This window comes from Guillardia theta (assembly GCF_000315625.1).
Source record: "Guillardia theta CCMP2712 unplaced genomic scaffold GUITHscaffold_202, whole genome shotgun sequence".
NCBI classification, from domain to species: domain Eukaryota; class Cryptophyceae; order Pyrenomonadales; family Geminigeraceae; genus Guillardia; species Guillardia theta.
Genome location: NW_005434474.1, coordinates 1,801 through 25,297, shown reverse-complemented (window position 1 = coordinate 25,297; position 23,497 = coordinate 1,801). Strand labels below are relative to the sequence as shown.

Sequence of the window (23,497 nt, the reverse complement as noted above, 5' to 3'; positions counted from 1 at the left end):
GAGGAGGAGAAGGAGGAGGAGGAGGAGGAGAAGGAGGAGGAGGAGGAGGAGGTGGTGGTGGTCAAGTATTAATTCAATCGCTTTATCGTCATCGACTTACAATGTTAACTTATCCTACTACCCGCCGTCTATCAGCTCCCGGCAGCGATCCCGAGCTTGACTCGTAGCTGGTGAGAAGATTCAGGGGGAGCAGATGATGATGATGATGATGATCATGATGGAGATGATCATGATGATGATGATGATGATGATGATGATGATGATGATGATGATGATGGAGATGATGGAGATGATGATGATGATGATGATGATGGAGATGATGATGATGATGATGATGGAGATGATGATGATGATGATGGAGATGATGATGATGATGATGATGATGGAGATGATGATGATGATGATGATGATGATGATGGAGATGATGATGATGATGATGTTACATCCCGCTGCTCGTTAACTAGTCCTCGACCTCTCTGTAGCTTGCATGTGCGGCGTTGTATTGAAGCACCACGGAATGTGCTCAGTGTAGGGGAAGATGCAACGAGGGGGAAGGAAGGGTGTGATGGAGAGGACAGTGACGAGGAGCAGGAGGAGGAAGAGAAGGAGGAAGAGGAGGATGCTGAAGTAGCAAGCGACGGGGGTTAGGAGGAAAAGGAACCACACACACATTCTTAGGGGTAAGGGTGATAGATTTTCGTTTCATTAGGGTGGGATGTAGTTGTAGATGTTCGGTGGGGTTGTGTGCATACGGGAGGGGGGGGGAAGGAGAGAAGAGCAGGAGAGAAGAGAGACACAGAGACAGAGACACAGACAGAGACACAGAGAGAGAGAAGGGGGGGGAAGGAGAGGGTAAGCCAAGAGAGAGGAGCCTAGGGAAAGATTGAAGCAAAGAGTGGCGACCCGTGCATAGAGGAAGGCGGCTGACTAGACTGCATGTTCATTGATTGCTTCACTCCCTTGGTCCTACCCTCTCCTTCTTCTACGTGGATCCTTGGCTGCTTGTACTTGATGTTCTCAAATTGTTGTGTCCCTTCTTTTCTCCTGCTGTGCGGAGTGTGTTAGGGTTTAGATGTCACGATGTGTGTGCTGTCAAGCGTGTGTAGGCGTGCTCTTGCGTGAGGAGGAGCATTGGCTGTGCTCATGATTCTGATCACATCATGTAGGCCTCTGCCACTCCTTGAACTGAAACTGCAACCCGCATCCCACGAGGCCTGGCGGAGAAGAGAAGGAGCAGTAAGTTCAGCTGAAGTGGAAAATGGTTGAAGCGCTTTTGAACGAGGACTACAAGGATGGGATGGGTATCCCCTTCATCGCCTTGGAGGGAGACGGGGACGATGCCAGGTTCCGTGTGACTGAAGAAGCTAAGGAGTTCCTCTCCACTCTCAGAGCTCCTGTCGCACTGGCCTCCATCGTTGGCAGGTACCGCACGGGGAAGAGCCTTCTGGTCAATCGCATGCTGCTGGATGTCAAAGGAAAAGGATTTCAGGTGGGCGCGACAGTCAACTCATGCACCAAAGGCTTGTGGCTCTGGAACAAACCGCTCATGACGAAGCTGGCGGATGGCAGTGAAGTAAAGCTGCTCATAATCGATACCGAAGGCATCGGATCTCTTGACGCCGATGCCGACCATGATGCGAAGATCTTTGCGCTCGCCCTGTTGCTGTCTTCCTACTTCATCTACAACTCCGTCGGATCCATCGACGAGTCTGCGCTCAACAACCTCTCGCTCGTTGTCGAGCTGACGAAGCACATCAGAACCAAGTCGGACCGAGAAGCCGGCGGTGAGCCTGAGACCGGCGCGGAGTTTGCCAACTTCTTCCCGCACTTCCTGTGGGTGGTACGTGACTTCACGCTCTTGCTGGTGGACGAGAACGGCAACCCCTTCTCCCCTAAGCAGTACCTTGAACGCGCCCTGACTCCGGTGCAAGGATTCTCGGAGGGGGTCGAAGTGAAGAACCGCATTCGTCGTATGCTGCTTGCCTTCTTCCCGAACCGAGACTGCGTGACGTTGAAGAGACCCGTCGAGGACGAGAGCAAGCTGCAGCAGCTCGACCAGGCCGAGTGGTCTGACTTCCGTCCTGAGTTTGTCGAGCAGGTCAAGCTTCTCCGAAGGAAGATTTATTCTTCTGCTCCTGCCAAGACCCTCAACGGCAAGATGCTTGACGGCTTCATGCTGAGCCACCTGGCCGAGACGTACGCGACTGCCATCAACACTGGCACTTCGCTGAACATCGGAGACGCGTGGACGCAAGTTAGCAAGTCGAAGAACGTCAAGGCCGTTGATGACGCCCGCAAGCTGTACGAGGCCTCTGCTGCCGAGCTTGAGGGGAAGATGCCGTACTCGGGTGAAGAGCTTCAGGCGCATCACAAGGAACTCTCCAAGGCTGCCGACAAGTTCTTTCGTGAGCACTGCATCGGCCATGGCGCCGAGCTGGACCCGTACATCACCTCGCTCACTGATGCTCTGCACGACTCGTTCCTGACCCTTCAGAGCAAGAACGAGAGCGTTGCCCGTCAAGTGGCAGAAGACTCGATCAAAGAAGCCTACGCGGGGCTTGCGAGCATGGTTGAAGCCAAGTCTTTTGTCTCCTTCCAGGAGTACGAGAAGGAGAGGCTGAAGATCAGAAGTGAATACATGGAAAAGACCCCTGACACCCCGGCAAAGCTCGAAGTCTTGCTGGCATTCATGGAGTATCAGATTCCTGTGGCCGCAGGTTTGATTGCTCAGCACTCCACCACTCAGTTCGAGAAGACCATCTCCGAGAAGGTGAAGAGCCTCCTAAACTCTCGTGCCCCCAGCTTGCCTTGAGTCGAACTCGTTCCTTGAACCTTCTCATCTCGCTGCTGCCCTTCACCTGACGCTTCTTTGCAGGACGAGGAGCTGCGAAATCTCAAGTACGAGCTTGAGAATGAAAAGAAGTCCAACGCTTCGGCGGTTGAGGAGGTCAACACAAAGCTTCAGCACGCGCAGAACCAGATGTCAGACCTGCAGGAGCGCGAGAAGGACCTGAAGCAGGAGCTCGAGCGTGCGGTAGCAGCGCACAAGAAGGAGCTGGAGGAAGAGACATCGAAGCTGAAAGGAGAGTTGGACACGGTGAAGAAGAACATGGATCAGGAGCTGACGGAGCTCAAGGAGAAGGCAAAGAAAGACTCTGCGAGGGCGGAGGAAGAGAATTCATCAATCCAAAAGAAACTGGCGCTAGCTGAGCAGCAGAGCAAGTTCATGGAAGAAGAGAAGTCCAGGCTTCAGAAGCAGAGCTCCGATGCGGCGGCAGAGGTAGAGTCCCTGCGATCTTCGAAGCAGAACCTCGAGGGGGACTTGAAGGCGCTGCGAGATGAGCTGGCTGCTGCCAAGGACAAGGTGGGCGAGCTGGAGTCGAAGGTCAAGTCGTCGCAGGAGGAGGCGTCTCGCTTCAAGAACGAGATCAGCCAGAAGGAATCAGAAGCGAAGATGCGAGAGGAAGACTTGCGCAAGACTACCGCGGACGCCCAGAGTCAGTCAGCCAAGGAACTTGAGGACTTGAAGTTGACGCTGAGCAAGACCAAGGCGGAGCTTGAGGCGGCGAATGGAAAGATGAAGGAGATGGAGGATGAGGTGAGGAAGGGACAAGCGGAGAAAGGAAGCCTCGAGCGCGAGAAGGCCAGCACACAGGCTGCGGAAGAGAAGTTGCAGGCAGAGAAGAAGGAACTGGAAGAGAGTCTCTCGAAGCTCAAGGGAGAGCTGGGCACCAGTGAGGAGGAGCACAACAAGTTGAAGGCTCAACTGGCAAAGGTTGAGCAGGAGGCCAAGGTCGAGGGAGCCTGATGCTTGCTACTCCATGCTGATGAGAAATGGCAGGCGAGCGAAGGAAAGGTGAAGGAGAAGGACGCGCGCATCCAGGAGCTGGTGAGTTGCGGAGGAGAGGAGGAGGAGGAGGAGGAGGAGGATCCAGAGGAAAGTTGACAGGACGTGACTCGCCAGCGTTTCCTGCAGGAATCCAACCTTGCCGTCCTCAAGGCGTCAGGGGAGAAGCAGGAGAACGCCAAGGACGGCGCCAGCGCTGATGCCGATGAGATGAGGTTGCTGCTGGAGCGGCAGGTACGGGAGGAACAGGCTCCGAGGCGAGCCTGACGGGAGCGCAGGCGCGCATGCAAGAAGCCTTCAACGAGGAGTCGACGAAGCTCAACCAGAGGATCCACAGCCTCGAGCAGGTCACAGGCTGACCCGCCCCAGCTCATCCCCAGCTGACGCCCATCAGGAGTGTGATAGATATAAGGAGGTCATTCACAAGCTGTCGAAGAAGGTGGAAGCGGCTAACGCTGCCGGTAACGCTCCTCAGCCATACGAGCCTCCGCCTCCTCCTGTCTGCAGCCACCCCTCTCCTCCTCCTCCTCCTCCTTCCGTGTTGTCCCTCCTCTCCCTCCGCCTTGCTAATGCGCTCCAGGCTTTTCAGGGGAAGGGGTTGGAGACATGCTGCAGCAGCTGGGCGGGTCTTGGGGTCAGGCGGTCCGGAACGGCATCAGCGGACTCGGTGAGGGGGAAAGGAAAATGAAATTTTGGGTGACTGTCTCCAACAGGAAAGAGAGGAGAGAATGCAGGCGCTGCTGCTCCCTCCTCCTCCTCCCCATCCATCCCCCCCGAGTGCTCCACCCTTGCGTCTGGTCGGTCAGGAGCTCAGCAGGGAGCACGCGACAGGTTAGAGGTGAAGGTGCAGACAGTCGCTGACACCTGAGCAGCTGGGTCGTGCTGGACAATCCAGAGCCCAGAAGGTTCGCAATTCTGCACTACCACCTCCTGCTTCTCCTCCTTCCCTTCCTCCTCGACCTCTACCACCACCACCACCACCATCGTCTTCCTGAACGTGAGCTCGTTGAGCTGATATCCAAGCAGCCGCCCAAAGAACGAGATCGTCTTCAAGCCGGTTCAGCAGGATGTGTTCGCACAGGTATGAGATTTCAAGGATAGGAGGGAGGAGGAAGAGGGAGGAGAGGGAAGGAGAGGGAGATGGGTGTCGATCGTGGGATGACAACGATGATGAAGGTCGCTCGACAAACGAATCGCTCGACAGAGGAGGTGTATCGCGCGCATGAGGCTGGGAGGAGCTCGCAGGGTGTGGCAGCTGCTTCAGTAGGAAGCGGCGAGAAGTTCAGGTGCCCTCTAACCCCGCAACACTGAGCCTTCCCCCTCCTCCTTCGCCTCCCCCTTCGCCTCCTTCTTGTCCTCGCCTTTCTCCTCTGCCCTTCTGGACCCAACTGTCTCCTCCTGCTGACGCCGAGCGCAGCTTTGCCAGGCTCAGGGCTGCTATCTCCAAGAAGGTGACAGGAGCGATCAACAAGGTCAGCAGCCTCTTCCTTCTTCCCCCCCCCCCCCTCCTGCTCACGCCCCACAGGTCGACGAGTGGGCCGATAACGTGGAGGGCGTCCTCCTCGGACAAAGTAGACCGCCTCTCCTCGCCTCCCCCGCTCCCCTCTCTCCCTTCCCTCCACTCTCTTTTCCCACAGTTTGTTTTGATCTCTCCTTCTAGGATCTTCCTCTTTCCTACACCTCCTCCCTTCTCTTTCTCCTCCTTCTCCTCTCCTCTTCCTCCTCTGCTCCTGCTGCCACGTCTTGGACTGACCCCCTCCGTCAGCGGTCTACAACAGTGTCCCTACCTCGCCTCCTCGCCCAGCTGACGGCGGCTTCTACCATGAGGTGACTGCCTCTCCTGAGGATCGCAAGAGCGCGCGGGGGGTGCTGGAGGGGCTGGCGGGGTCCTGGGCCCCGACGCCCGAAAGCGAGAGGAACAAGGCGCGGAGAGAGAAGCAGGTGGAACTTGACTTGCCGCGATTTTGACGTCTTTTTTTCTCTATGTTGCCTGTGCTTGTGGTGTGAAGGATCAGCCGAAAGCTTCATGAGGCGATGAGGAGCTGCCGCTGGTGTGTGAGAGACGGAGAGGAAGCGGACGCGATGATGCGGAGGGGAAGAAGGAATGGAGGCACATGGTTGCAGAGGGGAGGGAACAGGGGAAGGGCTGGTAAAGGTTTGGACAGTGGGGAGAATAGTGAGCATCGTAGCGAGGAAAGGGAGAGAAGGAAATATCGGGAGAGTTGAGTTGACTTAGTTTCCCATCTGTTCTTGTGATGATGTCATCCTGCTGCACTTCTTCTCCATCTTGACATGATCGTCCACTAAGATGCTGGCAGGACCAGCCATTTGATCTCCGGAAGGGGTTCTCGCCTATGGGCGCACCAAGGGTAGAGATGCAGTCGGAAAATTGAGAGAGGAGGAAAGGAGAAGAATGCAGGTGTCTAGAGGACCTTATGATCGTATTCATGTGTATCGTGTGTAGATTTATGAAAAAAGACAGCTACATTACAAGCAGTATTACCTGCTCCCTCCTCTCTCCTCCCTTACCCCTCAACATTTCCCGGTCTGAATCATCAGGCTGACTTGTGCCCACACATGGAGCTCTCGGTTCAGGAATCTTCTTCCTCATCAAGAATCCTCCAGTCTCAACTTGTGCTTCAGCTCCTGCAGCATCGCGATCCTGTCGCTACCTCACCTCCCTGCCGCGACACCCGAAACCCTAAACCCCCCGCACCTGAAGCTCTTGAGGTCTGTGCTCGGAGGTCGGAGAGCCTCGTGCGAGGTCGACCTGCACGTGGAATGAGTTCAGCTGGAGCTCAGCTGGTCTGAAGAAGATGAAGGGACAGAATGAAACCAACATCAGTGTTAAGACGAGGCGTGCAGACAACTCAAGAGGGAGGCGTGTAGAGATTCTGAAGTTACCCGTGATGTCTTGAACGTTGTGCTTCTTGCAGCTCCTTGTCAACCTCAGCTTTGATCTGCAAGCAGCATAAGACAGGCTTGGGCCCTCTTTGTTCTCCTCCTCCCGCTCATGAACCAGGTCCATTGAGGCATTTCATCCCATGCATTGTCTGCCTTACCATCCTTGTGTAAGTCCGCATCCTTGCAACCGCTCGTTTGAAATCTTTCAGGTCCACCCGACCGTCCTGTCAGCAAGTCATTCTTCAGCTTCTCGCTCGTCCCCCCTGGTCCTCCTTACCTTGTCCAAATCACAGATAGACAGGATTTCTTTCACGCTCATTTCATCAAAGGAAATCTGCACAAGAAAGCGGGAAGTCAAAGCTTCTCGAACAAGCCATCATTCACTGTATAGGAGTTTCAACAATTTCATCTGAATGTCAAACAGAACAAGTGGGTCTTCCACACCTCAACATACCTGAAAGCTCTTCAAGGCGATTTCCAACTCATACTGGCAAATATGACCAGACTTGTCTTGATCGAAGTGCTGGAAAATTTCGCCAATGCTGGACTTTTTCAAATTCTGATGGTTATGTTTGAGACGAGTTTGACAGAGGCGCGAGGGAGTTACCAGGGGGTGTTGGAGCTCATGATGTGGAATGGCGTCCACCACTGGCCCGAGCTTTCGCGCGAGGAATTCCAACCTTTCTGGCTCGCTTTTCTGTCGGACTGCCTCCCACTCCCAGAAGGAGACCCTCGCCTGCTCCATGCACCTCGACGTCATTCAAGCGGGTCAAGACAAGGCCTTTACCTCTCTCAGCGGCTCTCCGCTTCCACAAGCCAACCTGCAAGTTTGCTGACCTGAGGAGCCGCGAAGAGATTCAATCATGGTTGGCGCGATTAAGACATGTAGCGCACTACCTGTCACGCGACTTGAATGTCTTCCAAGGTGACCATTGACTGCACGCATATGAGACTTTCGAATCCAAGAGGTAGAACCGAAACAACATGTTGCAACGAAGCCTCGAACGTCATTCAAGTGTAAGAGGACAAGCGCGAAGATGATCTGTAGCCTGAACGCGAACATGAAGATCCTTTCAAGAGCATCAACATCAGTTTCATCCATGTTGTTGTGTCATGGCAAGCATCGACCTCGTACAATCAATCTAAAAGCCCTTTGTCCTCATGCTTTTTATTTTGAGTGCTTTCTTCTCCTCTGCCGGGCTTGGACCCTCACCTCTGACTTGGCTTTTCGGGCAAGTATTCTTCTACGTCTCTTAAAGATCGATTCTACTCCATCCTCAATCAGATATCATGTTCATGACTAGACCTTTTTGTATCGTTTGCTTTTGCTACGTGTTGTCATTATTTCTCGTGCAACATAGTTTTGCATTGCTCCTTCTGCAAGTCGGTTTCCTACTTTTTTCTTTGCTATATCCTTGAGGGTGCAGTTGTTTTCGTGTCTCTGCTCTCTACAGCATGAGCAACAGCTGTTCGTCTCTTCCTCGCATCTTCAGCTTGGTCTTGCCTGGCCATGCAAACGCAAAACAGTCTCATCGTCCTTTGACTTTTTTCAAATACACATATCAAATTTGAAATATGCACGAATACTTTTGAAAAGGAGAAACGACCCCAGGACGTTGCGACTTTGGCAGCTCATGGTTGCATTGGCGTACCACCCCACCCCATCTGTGAAGGGAGACTACCATAGCACCGTACCTCTAAATGCACTCCACTTTCGAGTTGAGTAAAGAGTGACTGGTACCAGGCTAGCTGTGAGTAAAAGTGACTGGTACCAGGCTAGCTGTGAGTAAAGAGTGACTCAGTGGTACCAGGCTAGCTGTGAGTAAAGAGTGACTAGTACCAGGCTAGCTGTGAGTAAAAGTGACTGGTACCAGGCTAGCTGTGAAAAGAGTGACTGGTACCAGGCTAGCTGTGATTTAAAGAGTGTTCGCGTGATTGTTTCCAACATCCAGTCCGATGGCATGTTCCTTTTTTTGACGTGCCAGCAGTGACTTCGGAGCCGCTCCTGGTTGCTCTGCAAACAAGAACATCAACAGATCTTTTAGAGCTTCAATCTCGTAGCTAAGAGCTTCCATCTGAGGAGCTCTCACCTCGAGCCCCCTTGGCTCGTGGAACTGAAGTCTCCTGAACGATCACGAGAGTCAAGGGAAACTACACGCAATCAAGAGAGGCGAGAAGAAACAGAAGCTGCGAGGCAGTAGTAAGACCAGCAATGGGCAGAGCCGGGAAGCTCATTCTGGACAAATCGCCTTCTTCTGCAGTCATGTCGTAGTCGTTGCGAATATCCGATCTGGAGGACGGGCAAGGTGTGACGCGAAATGCAAAGCTGTTTGAGCATTAACGTTGAATCCGCTGCAATGAGCAAACATGCATTCAACACACAGGGTCTGTCAGAGCCCAAGTCATGTATACTCACTACTCGATCAGAAACGACACTATTTCTCTGCGCATCCACTTTGAGCTGTAAGGATCAGCAACGTGTTCCCGCAGGCATCGCATGTCGCGCTATCCACCACCTTCTCAACTGCACGCTTGACGGTTCTGACATCACGTTTCATTACGGCCCAAAAGATTTCATCGATATTTCTGCAAGCAATTTCCTCCTCGGAAAGATACTGCAGGTCCTGTTTCTCATCTTCTTTGCATCCATCTACCATGGTATAGCCATCTGCATCTGCATCAGAGGCATCTTCGTCTCTAAGCTTTTCTTCGTGTCATCGACTTCTGGGCTAGCCAGTTGAGCGCATGGTCAGGTTCGACCAGCTCATGAACCCAGCGATGCCGATGGCTGCTGCAACCGAGCTAGGAACTTCTTTCGCCAAGAAGATGGCTTGCTTCAAGTCTGCCAGCTCCTGTCCTACTTGTGCAGGCGACGTTTTGGAAGAGGGAACGTGATTGTTTCCAACATCCAGTCCGATGATGATCTTCTCTTGTTCTTGAATCTTCTTGTCCTCTATGATGATCTTCTCTTGTTCTTGAATCTTCTTGTCCTCTATGATGATCTTCTCTTGTTCTTGAATCTTCGTGTCCTCTATGATGATCTTCTCTTGTTCTCGTTCTCCTCGTTGCGTCTGACGGTCCTGGATCTCTGCAACTGTCAAAGTGCATTGTCGCTGGTAAAGTCGCACGGTAGTACCGGGTCCTCACCCCGTATAGTACCGGGTCCTCACGGTAGTACCGGACCCCAGTAACTTGGTGGATACACAACTGATGAGTACTGGAGTCTGATGATGCCAGTCAACCGCAAGGGGTGGGGAGGCCGTGAGCTCATGGCAGAGGAGTTGGGGTACCCTTCCAGGGGTCATCAACATAGTTTTTTGTGAGAATTTGCGAGGGTCCGGGGTGAAGCAGGAGTGTCATTCAAGGGGTAGGGTGGCCTCCTATGCTACTCTTGTGCAGGGGTGGTGTACACAAGATTCAACTTGCAAATAATAATGAGATGAAAGATTCCGAGGAGAGGAGAGGAGGAACTAGAAACGAAAGGAGACAGGAGAGGAGACGAGGAAACTTGAAGAACAAGAAAAAGAAGAGGAGGTAGAGGCGACATGCATGTCATCGTATCAGACAACATGATGATGGTAGCGTTTGCTTAGGGATAGGGAAGCGACCTGCATGAAGCGAGTCTGACCATATCTGGTCAACTCTCCGAGTTGAAAAGACAGGAGGTTAGCAAAGATGAGGCATAGCAGACAGATAAGAGCGGGGAAGTATTCAAGACCAATGTCAATTGAGCAATGGAATTGCAGAAGATTTCGAGTTTTCGATGAATCAAAGCATTTTCTGAATGTTCTGATTGGTTTTGGTTTCAACCTGACAGGCGATTGAATCGGATGCATTCCTGTTGACTTCTCGAGTCTCGTTCTACTTTGAATCATCTCCGGGGACCTGCCATGAGTTTTCAACATTCACTCTCAACCTCCTACACCAAGGCCAGGCGCTGGGGGGATCTAGCATCTCATGACGTACACGTGCCTTTTCCTAGACACGTGCTGACGCTCGACAGGATTTTGGCTTGAATGGCCTGAAATCTTTCAATGAGTTCAAAAAGAAATCTCCGTGTTGGAGTTCCTCCGCAGGCAAGAATGACTGGGTTGTCTTCCTTTGAACTGACACATCAACTCGTTCAGCTGTTTACAAGGGCACAAACAATCGCATGGTGAACATTAAAACAAAAAGATTTAGCTTCGAATTGATCGGCTCGCTGCAGTTGAAATCGAACACACGAACAAAGGAGGAGCGAAGGAGTAAGATGGACTCAAGGCGTTCAGAGAACAATCATAACTCAGGGACAAGGCAGTCAATGTCGGCAGGCCTAGACTTCACAGAAAGGTTACCCCATCAGACAGGATACTTCAAGTTCGATATCAATTGTTGCAGTTCCGGACCTCTTTCTGGACTTGTCATCACCGGAGCCCGAAGACAGGTCGAAAAGTTCAAGTCTGCAGGCAGACGATTGTGCTAAATGATATGATAGGGGCCAGTCAAGCCAAGCACGGCTCCGCATACGTATACTGAGTCATCAAGTCAACCAAAATATTTCTGCAAACTTTGAAATGTTTGCGATGTTTGCAGGTTTCGATTGAGCAGACGAAATCCAGAAAATACTTTTTCGTATTATGATGTGTGCATATCGTCTGCTCAAGTTTTGATTTGTTCACTGACATAGATGCCCATGTGCTACGGTAGTTGAAAAATGATATCATCAATGAGAAAAATCCATCAAAGCATATGAGATTGCCTGAAGGGAACAGGCAGACAAATCAGATGACGGGCGATATGTCTACGGATTCATATACATCTAAAAATAGAACTGGGCTTTCTCCGATAAGATCGATTATATTTGATTCTGAAAGGTTGATCGTGTCTTATCGAATCTTATCTCGCCTGAAATTCGATTTCAGAATTATGGGAATCCCAATTCGGGTAGCCTTGAATTCCAGGTTTGTCCAAATTTTTCCTTGCGATTGTGAGTAATACATTACTTAGAGCTTCTACAGCAGCAAATACGTCGAGAGGAGCACGAGTAGCTTTTATTTGCCTAACCTTCGATCCTTTTTGACTCTCTTCGCAAGGCTCAAGGGTCTAACTCAAGCATTGTGAACTATTTCACAGACAGAGATGAATTTTCATTGCTTGATATCGAAGGCACTGATAGTTTAAGGGAGAATATTCATTCCTTTCCCTATCAAACAAGAGCATACTTGGGCATGAATGATCAGGATACAAAATGTGAAAATGTAAGCGCAACACTCAGCCACAAATTGAAATTCCAACGACAAATCTAATCTTTTGCGTATCCAACAGAGATCTTCGCGTAGACCAAAGGAAAAAGATGAGAGGTACTGCAATGCAACTGCAATGCAACTGCTCGTGTTGACGTGCGACGCTCTGTTGATGTTTTGTTCAGAGCATCTGATAGCAAGCGAAGCTCAGTTCTCTCTCCTGGTCCGTGGGAAGGAGACCCCTCAAGATTGTCTCCTGGCCCGTGGGAAGGAGACCCCTGAAGATTGTCTCCTGGCCCGTGGGAAGGAGACCCCTGAAGATTGTCTCCTGGTCCGTGGTGAAATAAATCTTGCCTGTACAGCTGTAAAATTTGATTGAACCCTCGGGATTATTTCCGGTCATGTGCCTTGCGAAATCAAATGAGTCCGATGAATGTTCCAGACGTGAAGGTTCCGAACATGAGTGTTCCAAACATCCCATAAAATGTCCCAAACATCCAAAGAATTGCTTCTCACCTGTACTTGAACAGATTCGCAGGTTTCTTTTCGGAAAAGAAACAGTGTGCATGACAGCGAGAGTGTTCAACTACTGGATAACTCACGAAATCTATCACTGGGGTAGAACTGCTATATACGATCTAGACCCTTTTATTGCCAGTTCCACCCAGCGGTGTATGCAGTACCGATGTTCGGAATAGCATTCGTATGAAAGAATGGATTATGGTGTCCGGTGGGCATCAAGCATGGAAGGAGGAGCGATCAATAACTTTGATGTGCTCTTTTATTTCAAGGAGTTCAAGAGATCAAGTTGCTTTTAGACAAAACGAAAAAGATTGCGGTGATCAGAAGACAGGCTCGTGAGTATGATGTTGCACATGTTCAGAGTTGATCTCTGACATTCTCTGCATTTTGCAATTTCGATTAAGTCAGATGTGTAAATGTTCGCTTAACCCCTTCGTTCACCGCTGGAAGCCTTAGCCCTCGTCCTCTCACAGGTAAATGTTCAACATGTTCTAACGCACGTCTTTTTGAAATATTTACACGTCTTTCTGATCCCGTCACACATCTCATATCTGTTTGGCGCATCACATATCGATCATCACAAATCGCGTCACAAAAACGAATCGATCCGAGACAGATTCGGCAACCTGACGCACAATTATGCACACCAGCAACGCACTCACAATGCTGATTGATGATGCCGATAGACTGTGCTGAACTTTCGGGATGCAACCAGAAGATAAAGAAAGTGCACGCAGCAAACAATTCTCCACCAACAAATGACAACCAAGTCTACAGAATGGTATTCATGGAAGACGCAGAATGATTAGAAAGATATGAGGGACATGAGTAGAAGGGGAATGGTAGATTCATTTGGAGGAGAAGGGGAGGAACGGAAGGAGAAAAGGGAAATTATAATGGAGGAGAACAGGAGGACAAGTATGAGCTTAGATAAAGAGACAAAGATACAGAGGATGGGAAGAGGTAGGGAGATACGTATGAGCCTAGTATATAGGACAAGACGAGGAGATACAGAGGATGGGGAGAGGTAGAGGTAGGGAGATACATACACGTATGAGCATAGACAAGGAGAAGAAGAGGAGAAAGAACAAGAAGGGGAGGAGAGGAAGGGGCCTGAAGCGATAAGAAGAGCGTGGAAGGGTGGGGGGGAGGGGGTTTTATTCCCCCATGAAAAATGACCCATCAGGATGTGGGGTAGTAGACCACGGCCTTTACACCGAGTTTTTTTTATTATGAAGAATTCCGCTCTATTGATACCAAACTGGTCTTAGGATCGGTGCATTATAAAAATATTTGGTCATACTCCAGGTCATAGATTGGTCATAGAGAGGTCATAGAAATTTAATTACACCTACAATTACACAGGAGACAGGGACCTAGAGAACGTATATGGACGGTCCTAGCAACAGATAGGGCATATGATCCAGTTCGAGTTTAGAAGGTCCTAGCAGGGTCCAAGGAAGGTCATAGGCAGCTGACGCGTGATTCTATGGCCGCATCGCAAGAGGGAGAGGACGGGAGGCGCAGAGGAAGAGAAGAGGGGGAGGGGGAGAAGCAGAGGATTTAAAAGCTCAGATCCGAGAGAGATGGTCGATAAACTAAAGGGCATGGAGGGGGAGGGAGGTAGGTAGGTAGGTAGGTAGGTAGGTAGGTAGGTAGGGAGGGTGGGAGGGAGGGTGGAGCGAAATGGATTTTTGCGCGATATCAACACGCCAATGGAGATGGATTGACGAGGACAGGAAAGTCAGAAAAATGCTTGCTTGCTTGATTGAGCAGAACAGAACAGAACAGAACAGAGCAGAGCAGAGCAGAGCAGAGCAGAGCAGAGCAGAGCAGAACAAGAAAAACTTTTCTATGCATGAGAGTGAGTGTGTAATAGCAGCAAACACGCTTAGTAGCCGAGCATCACAGTGAGCCAAAACGTCTTGATTGTCGATTCAAGTGTGCCAAATCATGCTGACATGAACTGAAACGTTTCCTGCAACAAGAATGAGATTCGCTGCTTTAATCCTTGTGGGAACCATATCCCTTTCGGCAGGGAATTCTATCAATCAGGTCAAATCGTCACATTGTGAATGTCTCGTTGTGAATTCATGCATAGTGGACATACGACAACGGCTACAAAGTATCTGTTGGAACCGTCTCCTCTTGTAACGAGAATGTTGTAAGTCCCATACCCCGGTCTCTTCACTTCTGGATTGAGTTTGCCTTAGGATCAATTCCCGGACAAGGTTGCACCCTTGTTTGCCAAATATGGCATCACCTACAAGAATACGTACAAGGTAAATTCATCTACTCTCTTCAAATGTTGAGATGCTCGCCAGATCGTTGAAAACAAGGTTTTGAACAAGAAGTACGTCCTCTATCAGCGAGGGTGTAGCAGGTATTTCATTCATTGATTGTCATGTTTCGACATGAGAATTGCGTTTGGCGATCAGACCTGCAGCAGCAGATGGCCAGGTCGACTTTTTGATCGCCTGAGAAATGAGCTGAGGAGTGAAACAGGACATCGATGGTGTATTCGAAATCCCTCTTTCAAAGGTTTACATGAGCTCGTCGACATACTTTGGATTCATGGAATTGATGGGTAGCCGCGTTGTTGTGACGACATCCTTCACTCATGCACATTGATAGGTGAGAGATCGTCAATGCGCATCATCAATGGTCTGTACAGCTCAAGCCCTTGTTTGCATAGACAGGAATATCTTTTCGTTTCGTCATTTCATCTTACTGACACCAGTCCATTCAGGTATCAGATGGATGGACTAAGAATGCTCCCTTCACCAATTGGTGCTCGTCCACATTAGGGTAGATTCGGCTTTTTCGGACAGGAATTAGTCTCCTCACGTATCTCAACTCACAGATATTGTGATCTCAAAGACACAGATAATAATGCGACCACTCCAAGTAAGTCAAAACAATGTCTTGGTTGGCATATTGAAAAGAAGATAGATGTGCAAGTACCTAATGAAGCGTTGAATGCCCTTAAAATCGAGGGTTCGTTCTGTACAACTGGATTGGTATGCAAGGTATCGAATGTATTTGTTGTCATATGAAGTGACTGAATCACTCCTGCAGAATCCCATCATGGTTAGCGATATCTCGGAAAATAACTTTTATGCAGCTGGTGAACACCTAGAAGATTCAGATAATCAAAGTTCAGATTTTTGAATAACTCGTTGCAGGGGAATGGATCGAATACTTTTCTGTCTTCTTCAATCGTGAGGCTATTGTTGGCCAATTCGCTGACACTACTCGACAGAGGTGCAGGATTCAGTACAGTTGCTTTTTTTCGTTCTGAATTCAATGTTGCAGATGGGTTACCAGCTCCGAGTTTGCAATGTCCATCCAGGACAAGAAGAGAGTTCTTTTCGTATCGTATTGGAAAGAAGCATACCCGTAACTCTCTTTGTCTGCTTTGGATTTCTTCTTGTGATAGTTTGTTTTTCTTGTCTGTAGGGCATACGGCACTTACAAAGGATGGGAGGTCAAGACCTGTGATCCTTCTACCTCCTGTGAGTTGTTGTTTGATCGTTTGTAGTTGACAGAAATCTCAGATACCCGATATTGCGAGCTTGTCAAGGCCGCAGGAGCTATCGCAGTCAACAGTGACACCAGTGCACTAGCGGTGAATGACTTGAAATGAAGTTTGCGACTAAAGGACTTCGAAGGGTTCGACACCAAGTGTTTACGGCAAGGGATACCAAGCGATTGAAAACTCGAAGCTCATTGAGTTTGCGAAGAATGTTGACGTGATTGTGCTCGAGAGTTCTTTGTGAGAGACTTTCCCACGTGAACGATAAACTTTGCTGACTTGTTGTCCTACCCTTTTTTGCAGCTGCTCAACGCCGGGTTTTCATTACTTTCGCTAAGGAAGTAATTCTCCTAACGCTTGCATCAGGATACGATTGTATTGCTGAATATGTCTCTTTCTTCAACAACTTGAAAGTAATGCGCTTGCTTTCAATCGTATTCGAAACTGAAAGTTGCATCCAGGGCATCCCTGCCGTAGATAACAAAATGGTTTTGCAAAGCTTATTGACGAACTTTATGCTGATAAGCTTTTAGGTCTTCGACTTTGGAAGGAAGGCTGACCCATCGGGTGGCACTGAATGGTTGGCTGGAGGACAGCTGCAGCCTGATGCCTTGCTCTTGGATGTCATTAAGGTCGGTGCTTGTCCAGACCCTCTCGTCCCGCTTTTATAACTCCCGCAACAGAGCGTGTATCCTGACAAAGTGCCGAAGCATGAGTTTGTGTTCATGAGGAATCTGTTAGACTCTGTCAAGTCTGGCTCTTTGGACTGCGCGGTGACCTTTCTTTGCTGTGACTGTCAATCATTATCGTTGCTAGAATGTCCCCACGCAGCTTGGATGCCCCATGACAGGCAAGGAACTCATCGCGAAATGCACAGACTTGAGTGCGACGGTGAAGCTTTCTAATGAAGGTGACACTTTTGCCTGGTCAGCTTGCGATGTACTCATCTGATGGTCGCAGATCTTGTTTTCAGCTCCGCGTCCAGCCCCTCTTCTACTATGCTTGTCACGGCCCTTGCATGCGTCATGTCTTTCTTGCTGGCGTTGAAGCATTAGGAGCGACAGTTTTGAGGGTTCGAATATTTCATTGTAACTAACGCGAGTCCGCGTGTTTGAAGTTCATCGACTCTCCTACCTCGCTGTTCACCATCCTCCCTCTAGGCTACTCTGATGAGGAGGAGGCTGATGAGAGTCACAAGTGCGAGCGAGAGGGTCTCAGAGGCTCGGGAGGCTCCGCTCAAGCATGCTGTTGGAGACTTTCAGTGCCGCCTCACCAACAAACGTGTCATGGTCTACCGTCCGGTCCAAGACTCACGTAGACATGGGTGAGGTTGTTGCATTGAGCTGCAAGTGCGGAGCCACTAACAGGACATCCGAGGGCGTAAGGGGTAGACTGAGAGGGACCGTGAGCGGCTAGTAGAGCAAGTGAAATAACCCTCCATCCTCACCGTGCAGTCAAGATTGCCATTCTTGATCGAGTCATACAAGTTGAGAGCAAACGTGAACTGGTAGTTGGGGAGGAGTCTGGGGTAGGCCATCTGCAGCTATGGTGATGTTCGGTTGAGGGCAAACCTCCTTGGCTGACCTTGATGATGTCCTTCAGAAGAGCATCCGGTTGCAGCTGTCCCTCTGCGCTGCATGTCAGATACAGGCTGCTGCTGATCAGTGTCAGTCACCGGATTCCTCTTTGGTTCCTCCCATGGGGTCAGTGACTCGAGACAGATGGAAGACCTGTCTGCTAGTCACCACAAGCCTCGAGCCAACTTCAATCGTTGAGCACCTGCTTGTTGTTGACCGCTGGGATTCCCTAGAAGCAATCCTTATCAGAAGAATGTAAGAGAGTCTTATGCTCGATAATGTCACCGAAAGCTTGTTGAAAATATCTATGAATCCTTGAACGCACTGAGTGCCTATCAAACAACAAGATCAGGCAAAGCAGTGGGTGCCTTTTCAGCTGTCTTCTTTCTGAGTCAAACTTACCGGCTGTGGGGTCACACCTGAAGTATCGGAAATCAGAGGCCTGTTCACATGAAAATACGGGTATACCAGGGGTTCATGAATAAAATGATATCTGCTTCTTTCGCGTATTGGATGATTGACTGATCTGGTACAGCCTGGTAATCCTGACCAGCAATCTTGGTGACAGCATTAGCAACCTACTTAAAATCATCAATAGGCAGTTGGGACTTTCACAGGAGCGATGAATCCACCGGCAGAGTAGAGGTATCATTGTTGATTGGAATCACTCCAGCAGCCTGAAACAATTCACAATAACGATATTCTGAAACACCAGTCAGTTGTGATTCCTTGATAAAAATCCTACCTTCTTTGCATGATTTCACTTCCCAGCCTTTGTAGGTAATCCATGCTGGATTACTGTTGTTGTAGAATGTGGTCCAATAATAGAGAAAGAGCATCTTCTTCTGAACCGATTGGGTTTGAACTGCTTTGGAATTGCAGACCCATCTGGAGAAGCTCAGTAGAGGATATGACGGAGAAACAACAACCTTTGACGGACTGCATCAGCAAAGCTTTGCACCGACATCTCCCTGTTGAAGAATGCTGCAAAAAACTTGATCCATTCATCTGTTTCCAAGAGAATTCACCATTTCAATTTGACAAACGTTGCGTAGCAAGGGATTCGATTACTTGCTGCGTAGTACGTTGTTTCGTAAATGTCGCTCACGACGATGGGATTCTGGTTCTCTGTCATCTAGAAACATTCAAATATTTGGAAGACTTGCCGGTTTGTTGGAAGGGTCGGTGCAAAAAGACGCTTGCAAGTTGAGTTTGTTTGCAGATGTCAATGCGACGAGCGTAGTGTTGTCGAGCGAGTAGAATCTTGACAAAGCGAGAATCAGCTCACGACCACAGGCGACGCACCAAGATCGAACCCTGAAGCAGACGTCCATAGCTCTCCATAAGGCAAATTGACAGTCCACTTTGAATCGAGCTGTCATACAATCATATCAGATTGATGGAAACCGAATGCGACCCAGCACCTGTCTCCACATGCAGGGGTTGTCCGTGTACTCGCCATTGACAAGTCGGATTGCAAGTCGTTCACCTTCATCCAAAGCATCACATGCATTGAGATACAAGAATTTCATGCAATACCCATGAGCTCCAAATCTCCGAAGTAGGTCGATGAATCCACATACACTCTACTCAAAGGGATTTGAAAGGCTCCAGCAACATCCTGCACATGATTTACTTACAACAGCAAGCTAAGGGTTTAGGCATTCAAACATTAGCGTCGGCAGCAGGAGGCCTGCGTTAGCGTCAGGCTTGAGTTTCTAAGCAACTGAACAGGTACTTGGGGCATCCAGATTGATACAGGACATACTTGAGGTTAGCTTGAGTGTTGGTCACAACCTTGCGAGTTTGGATAAGAGGGCAACAATTAGCCGGCTCGAACTACGATATCTACCTTGTACGTCTTGAAATACTCGATCTTGAATTTAGCAAAGTTCACTGTTGCTTTATAAGGAAAATAATCCTGAGGAATTTCAGTTAGCGAGACAAGCTTCCAACATGATGTGACTCATACTGTACCATGGTTGGATCACATTTCGTGACAGTTCCTGGGTTGACAGAAACCTGATTTCCTTGGACTGACCACTATGGTAGCCATTGTTCAACAGACAATCGTTTCGCTCTTGAAGAAGGTTCACCTCGTTCAGATAATTCCCGTTTGCGGTGTGTTGCGAGCATATCAGCAAGCTCAAAAGCACGATCCAGTTATTCATTGCTGCCAGTTACATCAGATCAAATCCTGAAGCATGCACAAGTTTGGAATCATGCTCTAACAGCCCGTCTCACGTGTTCTTAGCCCCCCTCCTCTCCTCCTCTCTCCGAGGCATCGATGCCATTCTCCGGCACACCAACCATCCTCGCCTCGCGCACCTGGCGGTCGCTTCTCCACCACCCCTTGTTTGCCTGTTCAATCTTCACCACCCCCTCTTGTTGATCTCAAGATCCAAGACATCCTATACCACCGGTCCTTCATCACATAACCCCCACCCCTGTCCTTGTCCACCCTGGCATGCTCCACGTCCCCACATTATTGTTATTCTTTTCATGGTACTCACGAGTAGGGGGCTCGTTGGTAGGCAGTAGGGTGGGTGGTGAAGGAGTGAGTCGGAGGGTAGGGGGTCTATGAAAGAAGGAGATAGGGGCACTGGTGCATTATATGGCGACGGCCGGATCGCAAGGCGCAGGTTGGGACCCATGGTTTAGTTTGGTGTAAAGCCTAATTGAACTAAACTTGAAGCGACACATGACAGTGGGTCGAACTCGGCCCGGCACTCAGTGGCCCGTGGACTCCAAGATTTAGAGTTTAGGATTTAGGACTGTGCGCCGGCCGCCAGGTGGGAGCCTGACATCTCTCTCCGTAGCGACTAAAGAAGAGGCTCGACGCCTGACTCTGATGGAAGACGGAGCCTAGGTCACCGGCATGGAACTTAGCAGCGTTGCCGTCAGGGCCTGGCAGCAGGGCCCGGCCGCGACCCTCAGAGGAGGAGGTTGATGGGCCTGGCAAGCCGATCTCGGCGCTTCTACTCGCCGGGAAACTTCGAGTGAGGCGCCCGGTTATTTCAGGCACTCAATGGCTCCACGCCAGGTGTAGGGGAAGCCGCCGGGCGAGGGCGCCAAGGAAGCTGCAAGCAAGAGATCGTCATCGGCCAGAGTCATGCCAATACACGCAGGGCGAGCTTGTGGATGCCTTGGTCCTCCGTCGGAAGCTGATCTGGTCGAAAGCTGATCTGGTCGAGATTCATGAAGCTGTGGAGGGATGCACCCCCGACGCTATCGCAGAGGGCCGCTCGACGTGTCAGCAGGCACGACTTGAGCTTCTACAAGAATGGAGGAAGCCAAGAAGCAGAAGGTCTAGACATACACCGCAACAGCAGGCAACGAGGTGACTTCCTTCATCTCCATGACTCTCCTGGGGATATCTTCGGTGTATGTCAACCAAGAGGAGAAGCTGAAAGTGGTTTAGGGTTAGGGTTTAGAGCGCCGGGTATTCCAGGCATCATGGCTGCACGCGCTCTGTAGCCGGGGGAAGCCGCCAGGGCGCGAAGGAAGCTGCGAGCAAGAGGTTTGTATAGTTTCAATAGCTTTTTCAGTATGGTTCTTCAGTATGATGAAAGTGTTCGCAACATGCTGTATCGGAAATCATGCCAATACACGCAGGCCCGGCGAGCTTGTGGATGCCTCGGTCCTCGAAGCTGACCTGGTCGAGAGGATAAAGAGCTTCGCGAAGCGTTTTCCTAACAGTCAAGAAGCAGAAGGTCGAGACATACACCGCCTCAGCAGGCAACGAGGTGACTTCCTTGTCAACCATGAAGAGAAGTTGAAGAAGAAATTCGAAGAGATCGGACTGATCGTAGACTCAGTGCAAGAGAGTAAAGCGATCATGTGGAAGCGGCTCCGTATAGACCCGAGATAGCGAGTGCTGATGAGATCCCGGTGACTGTTTCCTTCCTCCGCAATGCACAAGCGGAGAAGCTCTGGCAGGGAAGAGAGGACTTCAACTTCCGATCGATGGTCGAGCATTCGCTGCCGTACATGTGAGCATCGTGCACGATCGATCCTTCAAGATTCGAGCCAAGAGAGGACCCTGGGACAGGGTTTAGGGTTTAGGGTTTAGGGTTTAGGGTTTAGGGTTTAGGGTTTAGGGTGTAGGGTTTAGGGTTTAGGGTTTAGGAGCCGGCCCTTAGTAAGAGGAGCCGGCCCTTAGTAAGAGCAGCCGGCCCTTAGTAAGAGCATGCTGCCCTGCGGCGCGTAGGGAGAGCGCAAGGGGACCGGTGGAAGCTGCGAGCAAGAGGTTTGTATCGTTCAAAAAGCTTTCTAAGCATGGTACTACAGTATGATGAGAGCGTTCGCAACCTGCTGTATCGGAGATCATGCCAATACACGCAGGCAGAGCGCTCTGGAGGCCACGTCGAGGAGGCCGCCGACCTCGTCGAGAAGGTGAAGAGCTTCACCAAGCGTTATCCGAATAGTCGGACAGCTTATGCTTGCAGAGCTGAGGGGGGATGCACTCCCGACGCTATCGCTGAAGCCATCCGCTCGACATGTCGGCAGGCAAGACGCGACCTGTTTGAAGACTCTCTGAGCGCATGGAGCTCAGAGTTGAGAGCATGGTTTATTCAACAGATGGAGGAGGCCAAGAAACAGAATGTCGAGACATACATCGGCACCGAAGGCACCGAGGGGACCTCCTTCATCTCCATGACTCTCCTAGGGATTTCCTCGATGTTTGTTCGACAAGAAGAAAAGTTGAAATCGAAGCTTATGGAGCTGGGTCTCATCGTAGACTCAGTCGATGGAGTCGACAAGGCCATCATGTGGAAAGCACCTTACAGACCTGAGATAGCACGAGCAGACGACATCTCAGTCACCGTCTCCTTCCTTCGGAATGAAGCAGCCATGGAGCTATGGGAAGGCAGGAGAGAATACTGCATAGACGGCAGACCGTTCCGAGCCACAGAGGTGAGCATTGCACATGACCGGTCGTTCAAGCTTCGAGCCAAGCGAGGACCTTGGGGCAAGGGAGGGAGCCTTGCCGAGCTATCACAGCTCTTAGCTCTTGGAGGAATGTCGACGGCCGAGATCGCTCAGATTTATCGATTTCAGCTGGTCTCGCAATCTCTTGCAGCCGCAGAGGTACAACCGCTTGCTGGCATGCTCGTGCAGAGTCCTGGGCAGAGAGGTCGCAAGGGGCCGAGCCCGAAGACGTATGTTGCTGTTGGAGCAAGCACTGGAGCTCTGCAGCTGCGAGAAGTGGAATGGGTACTAACATGCCCGACGTTGACCAGCTGCGAGCAGACGTTGGCCTCGTTCAGAGAGAGCGAGGCGATGGAGGGGGTGCATCTCACCCTCATCAGCGACGACGCCAAGCTCAGAGAGACGTTTGCAGTCGAGCTCACAGCAGACACTTTCGTGCCGAGGGGAAAGATCGCTAAGCAGAGGAAGGTACTTCGTGACAGAGACCAAGCTAGGCACAGCAGCTTCAGAGTACAGATCAAGTCGAGGTCAAGCATGAGCACAGGCCGCTTCTCGAGGAAGGAGATGGAAGCGCTGTGCGGAGGAGGTAACACATCGATCACGAGAGTCAAGCGAGCCATGTTGGAGTTAGCAAGAAGAATGAATCTCAAGCTGGTCAGCGTCGAGGTCGAGGAGGATCGTGACACGCTCAGCTGGGATGGGAGCCTGATAGCTCTCTCCCTGGCGACCAAGGCAGAGGCTCGACGCTTGATGGACGACATGCCCTTCTACTTGGAAGGGATCCTGGAAGTCAAGCTGGAAGCGGTGGGTTTTAAGCTCAACCCTCAGCATGAGGAGGAGAGGAGCCCGAGCAGCGAGGAGCAAGCCCAAGAGCCCCAAGGGCAGCAGCAAGGCGCTGGATGGCTGGAGCTCAGCGACATCGACAGGATCATCATGGAAGCAGCGTCACCGTCAGGGC

General features: G+C 50.4%; 7 protein-coding genes across 7 annotated transcripts in view; 4 read left to right on the top strand and 3 right to left on the bottom strand.

The window, feature by feature from the left end:
- Nucleotides 1–1,297: 1,297 nt before the first annotated feature.
- On the top strand, nucleotides 1,298–2,812 carry GUITHDRAFT_81887 (hypothetical protein; the record flags this gene model as incomplete). Its single annotated transcript, XM_005819851.1, has 1 exon — nucleotides 1,298–2,812. One exon carries the CDS (start codon nucleotides 1,298–1,300, stop codon nucleotides 2,810–2,812), a length of 1,515 nt encoding a protein of 504 aa, XP_005819908.1.
- Nucleotides 2,813–6,300: 3,488 nt separating this feature from the next.
- GUITHDRAFT_156201 (hypothetical protein) lies at nucleotides 6,301–7,824 on the bottom strand. The gene is made up of 9 exons (XM_005819850.1): nucleotides 7,649–7,824; nucleotides 7,539–7,588; nucleotides 7,359–7,487; nucleotides 7,206–7,310; nucleotides 7,029–7,085; nucleotides 6,910–6,975; nucleotides 6,752–6,807; nucleotides 6,564–6,617; nucleotides 6,301–6,509 (listed from the first exon to the last, which is right to left on the bottom strand). Exons 1-9 carry the CDS (start codon nucleotides 7,812–7,814, stop codon nucleotides 6,458–6,460), a joined length of 735 nt encoding a protein of 244 aa, XP_005819907.1. The 5' UTR covers nucleotides 7,815–7,824; the 3' UTR covers nucleotides 6,301–6,457.
- Nucleotides 7,825–9,480: 1,656 nt separating this feature from the next.
- On the bottom strand, nucleotides 9,481–10,062 carry GUITHDRAFT_148276 (hypothetical protein; the record flags this gene model as incomplete). The annotated part of the gene is made up of 2 exons (XM_005819849.1): nucleotides 9,481–9,845; nucleotides 9,930–10,062. The coding sequence occupies 2 exons, from the start codon at nucleotides 10,060–10,062 to the stop codon at nucleotides 9,481–9,483; spliced, it is 498 nt and encodes a 165-aa protein (XP_005819906.1).
- Nucleotides 10,063–10,566: 504 nt separating this feature from the next.
- On the top strand, nucleotides 10,567–11,478 carry GUITHDRAFT_156200 (hypothetical protein). The gene is made up of 5 exons (XM_005819848.1): nucleotides 10,567–10,713; nucleotides 10,755–10,827; nucleotides 10,879–10,907; nucleotides 10,959–11,174; nucleotides 11,226–11,478. The coding sequence occupies exons 1-5, from the start codon at nucleotides 10,642–10,644 to the stop codon at nucleotides 11,301–11,303; spliced, it is 468 nt and encodes a 155-aa protein (XP_005819905.1). The 5' UTR covers nucleotides 10,567–10,641; the 3' UTR covers nucleotides 11,304–11,478.
- Nucleotides 11,479–14,484: 3,006 nt separating this feature from the next.
- GUITHDRAFT_166586 (hypothetical protein) lies at nucleotides 14,485–16,926 on the top strand (the record flags this gene model as incomplete). Its single annotated transcript, XM_005819847.1, has 18 exons — nucleotides 14,485–14,550; nucleotides 14,597–14,659; nucleotides 14,709–14,777; nucleotides 14,820–14,878; nucleotides 14,934–14,955; nucleotides 15,001–15,082; nucleotides 15,130–15,194; nucleotides 15,245–15,303; nucleotides 15,359–15,402; nucleotides 15,448–15,524; nucleotides 15,574–15,622; nucleotides 15,681–15,759; nucleotides 15,811–15,894; nucleotides 15,955–16,010; nucleotides 16,053–16,123; nucleotides 16,564–16,662; nucleotides 16,714–16,803; nucleotides 16,847–16,926. Coding segments are annotated over 18 exons (1,212 nt in total), but the record flags the coding sequence as incomplete, so codon positions are not given.
- Nucleotides 16,927–17,314: 388 nt separating this feature from the next.
- GUITHDRAFT_120874 (hypothetical protein) lies at nucleotides 17,315–19,778 on the bottom strand (the record flags this gene model as incomplete). Its single annotated transcript, XM_005819846.1, has 20 exons — nucleotides 17,315–17,422; nucleotides 17,478–17,567; nucleotides 17,615–17,658; nucleotides 17,706–17,760; nucleotides 17,810–17,836; nucleotides 17,893–17,939; nucleotides 18,010–18,026; nucleotides 18,076–18,185; nucleotides 18,240–18,310; nucleotides 18,353–18,495; nucleotides 18,537–18,615; nucleotides 18,679–18,735; nucleotides 18,913–18,982; nucleotides 19,032–19,096; nucleotides 19,147–19,228; nucleotides 19,279–19,300; nucleotides 19,346–19,404; nucleotides 19,460–19,528; nucleotides 19,585–19,650; nucleotides 19,704–19,778. 20 exons carry the CDS (start codon nucleotides 19,776–19,778, stop codon nucleotides 17,315–17,317), a joined length of 1,356 nt encoding a protein of 451 aa, XP_005819903.1.
- A 2,107-nt stretch (nucleotides 19,779–21,885) lies between these two features.
- The window catches only part of GUITHDRAFT_120873 (hypothetical protein), a gene marked incomplete at both ends in the record, with an annotated part of 2,554 nt that continues 942 nt past the window's right edge, over nucleotides 21,886–23,497 (top strand). The window contains one exon of the mRNA XM_005819845.1: nucleotides 21,886–23,489. Within this exon, the coding sequence (XP_005819902.1) occupies nucleotides 21,886–23,489 (1,604 nt within the window). The remainder of the gene's footprint in view (nucleotides 23,490–23,497) is intronic.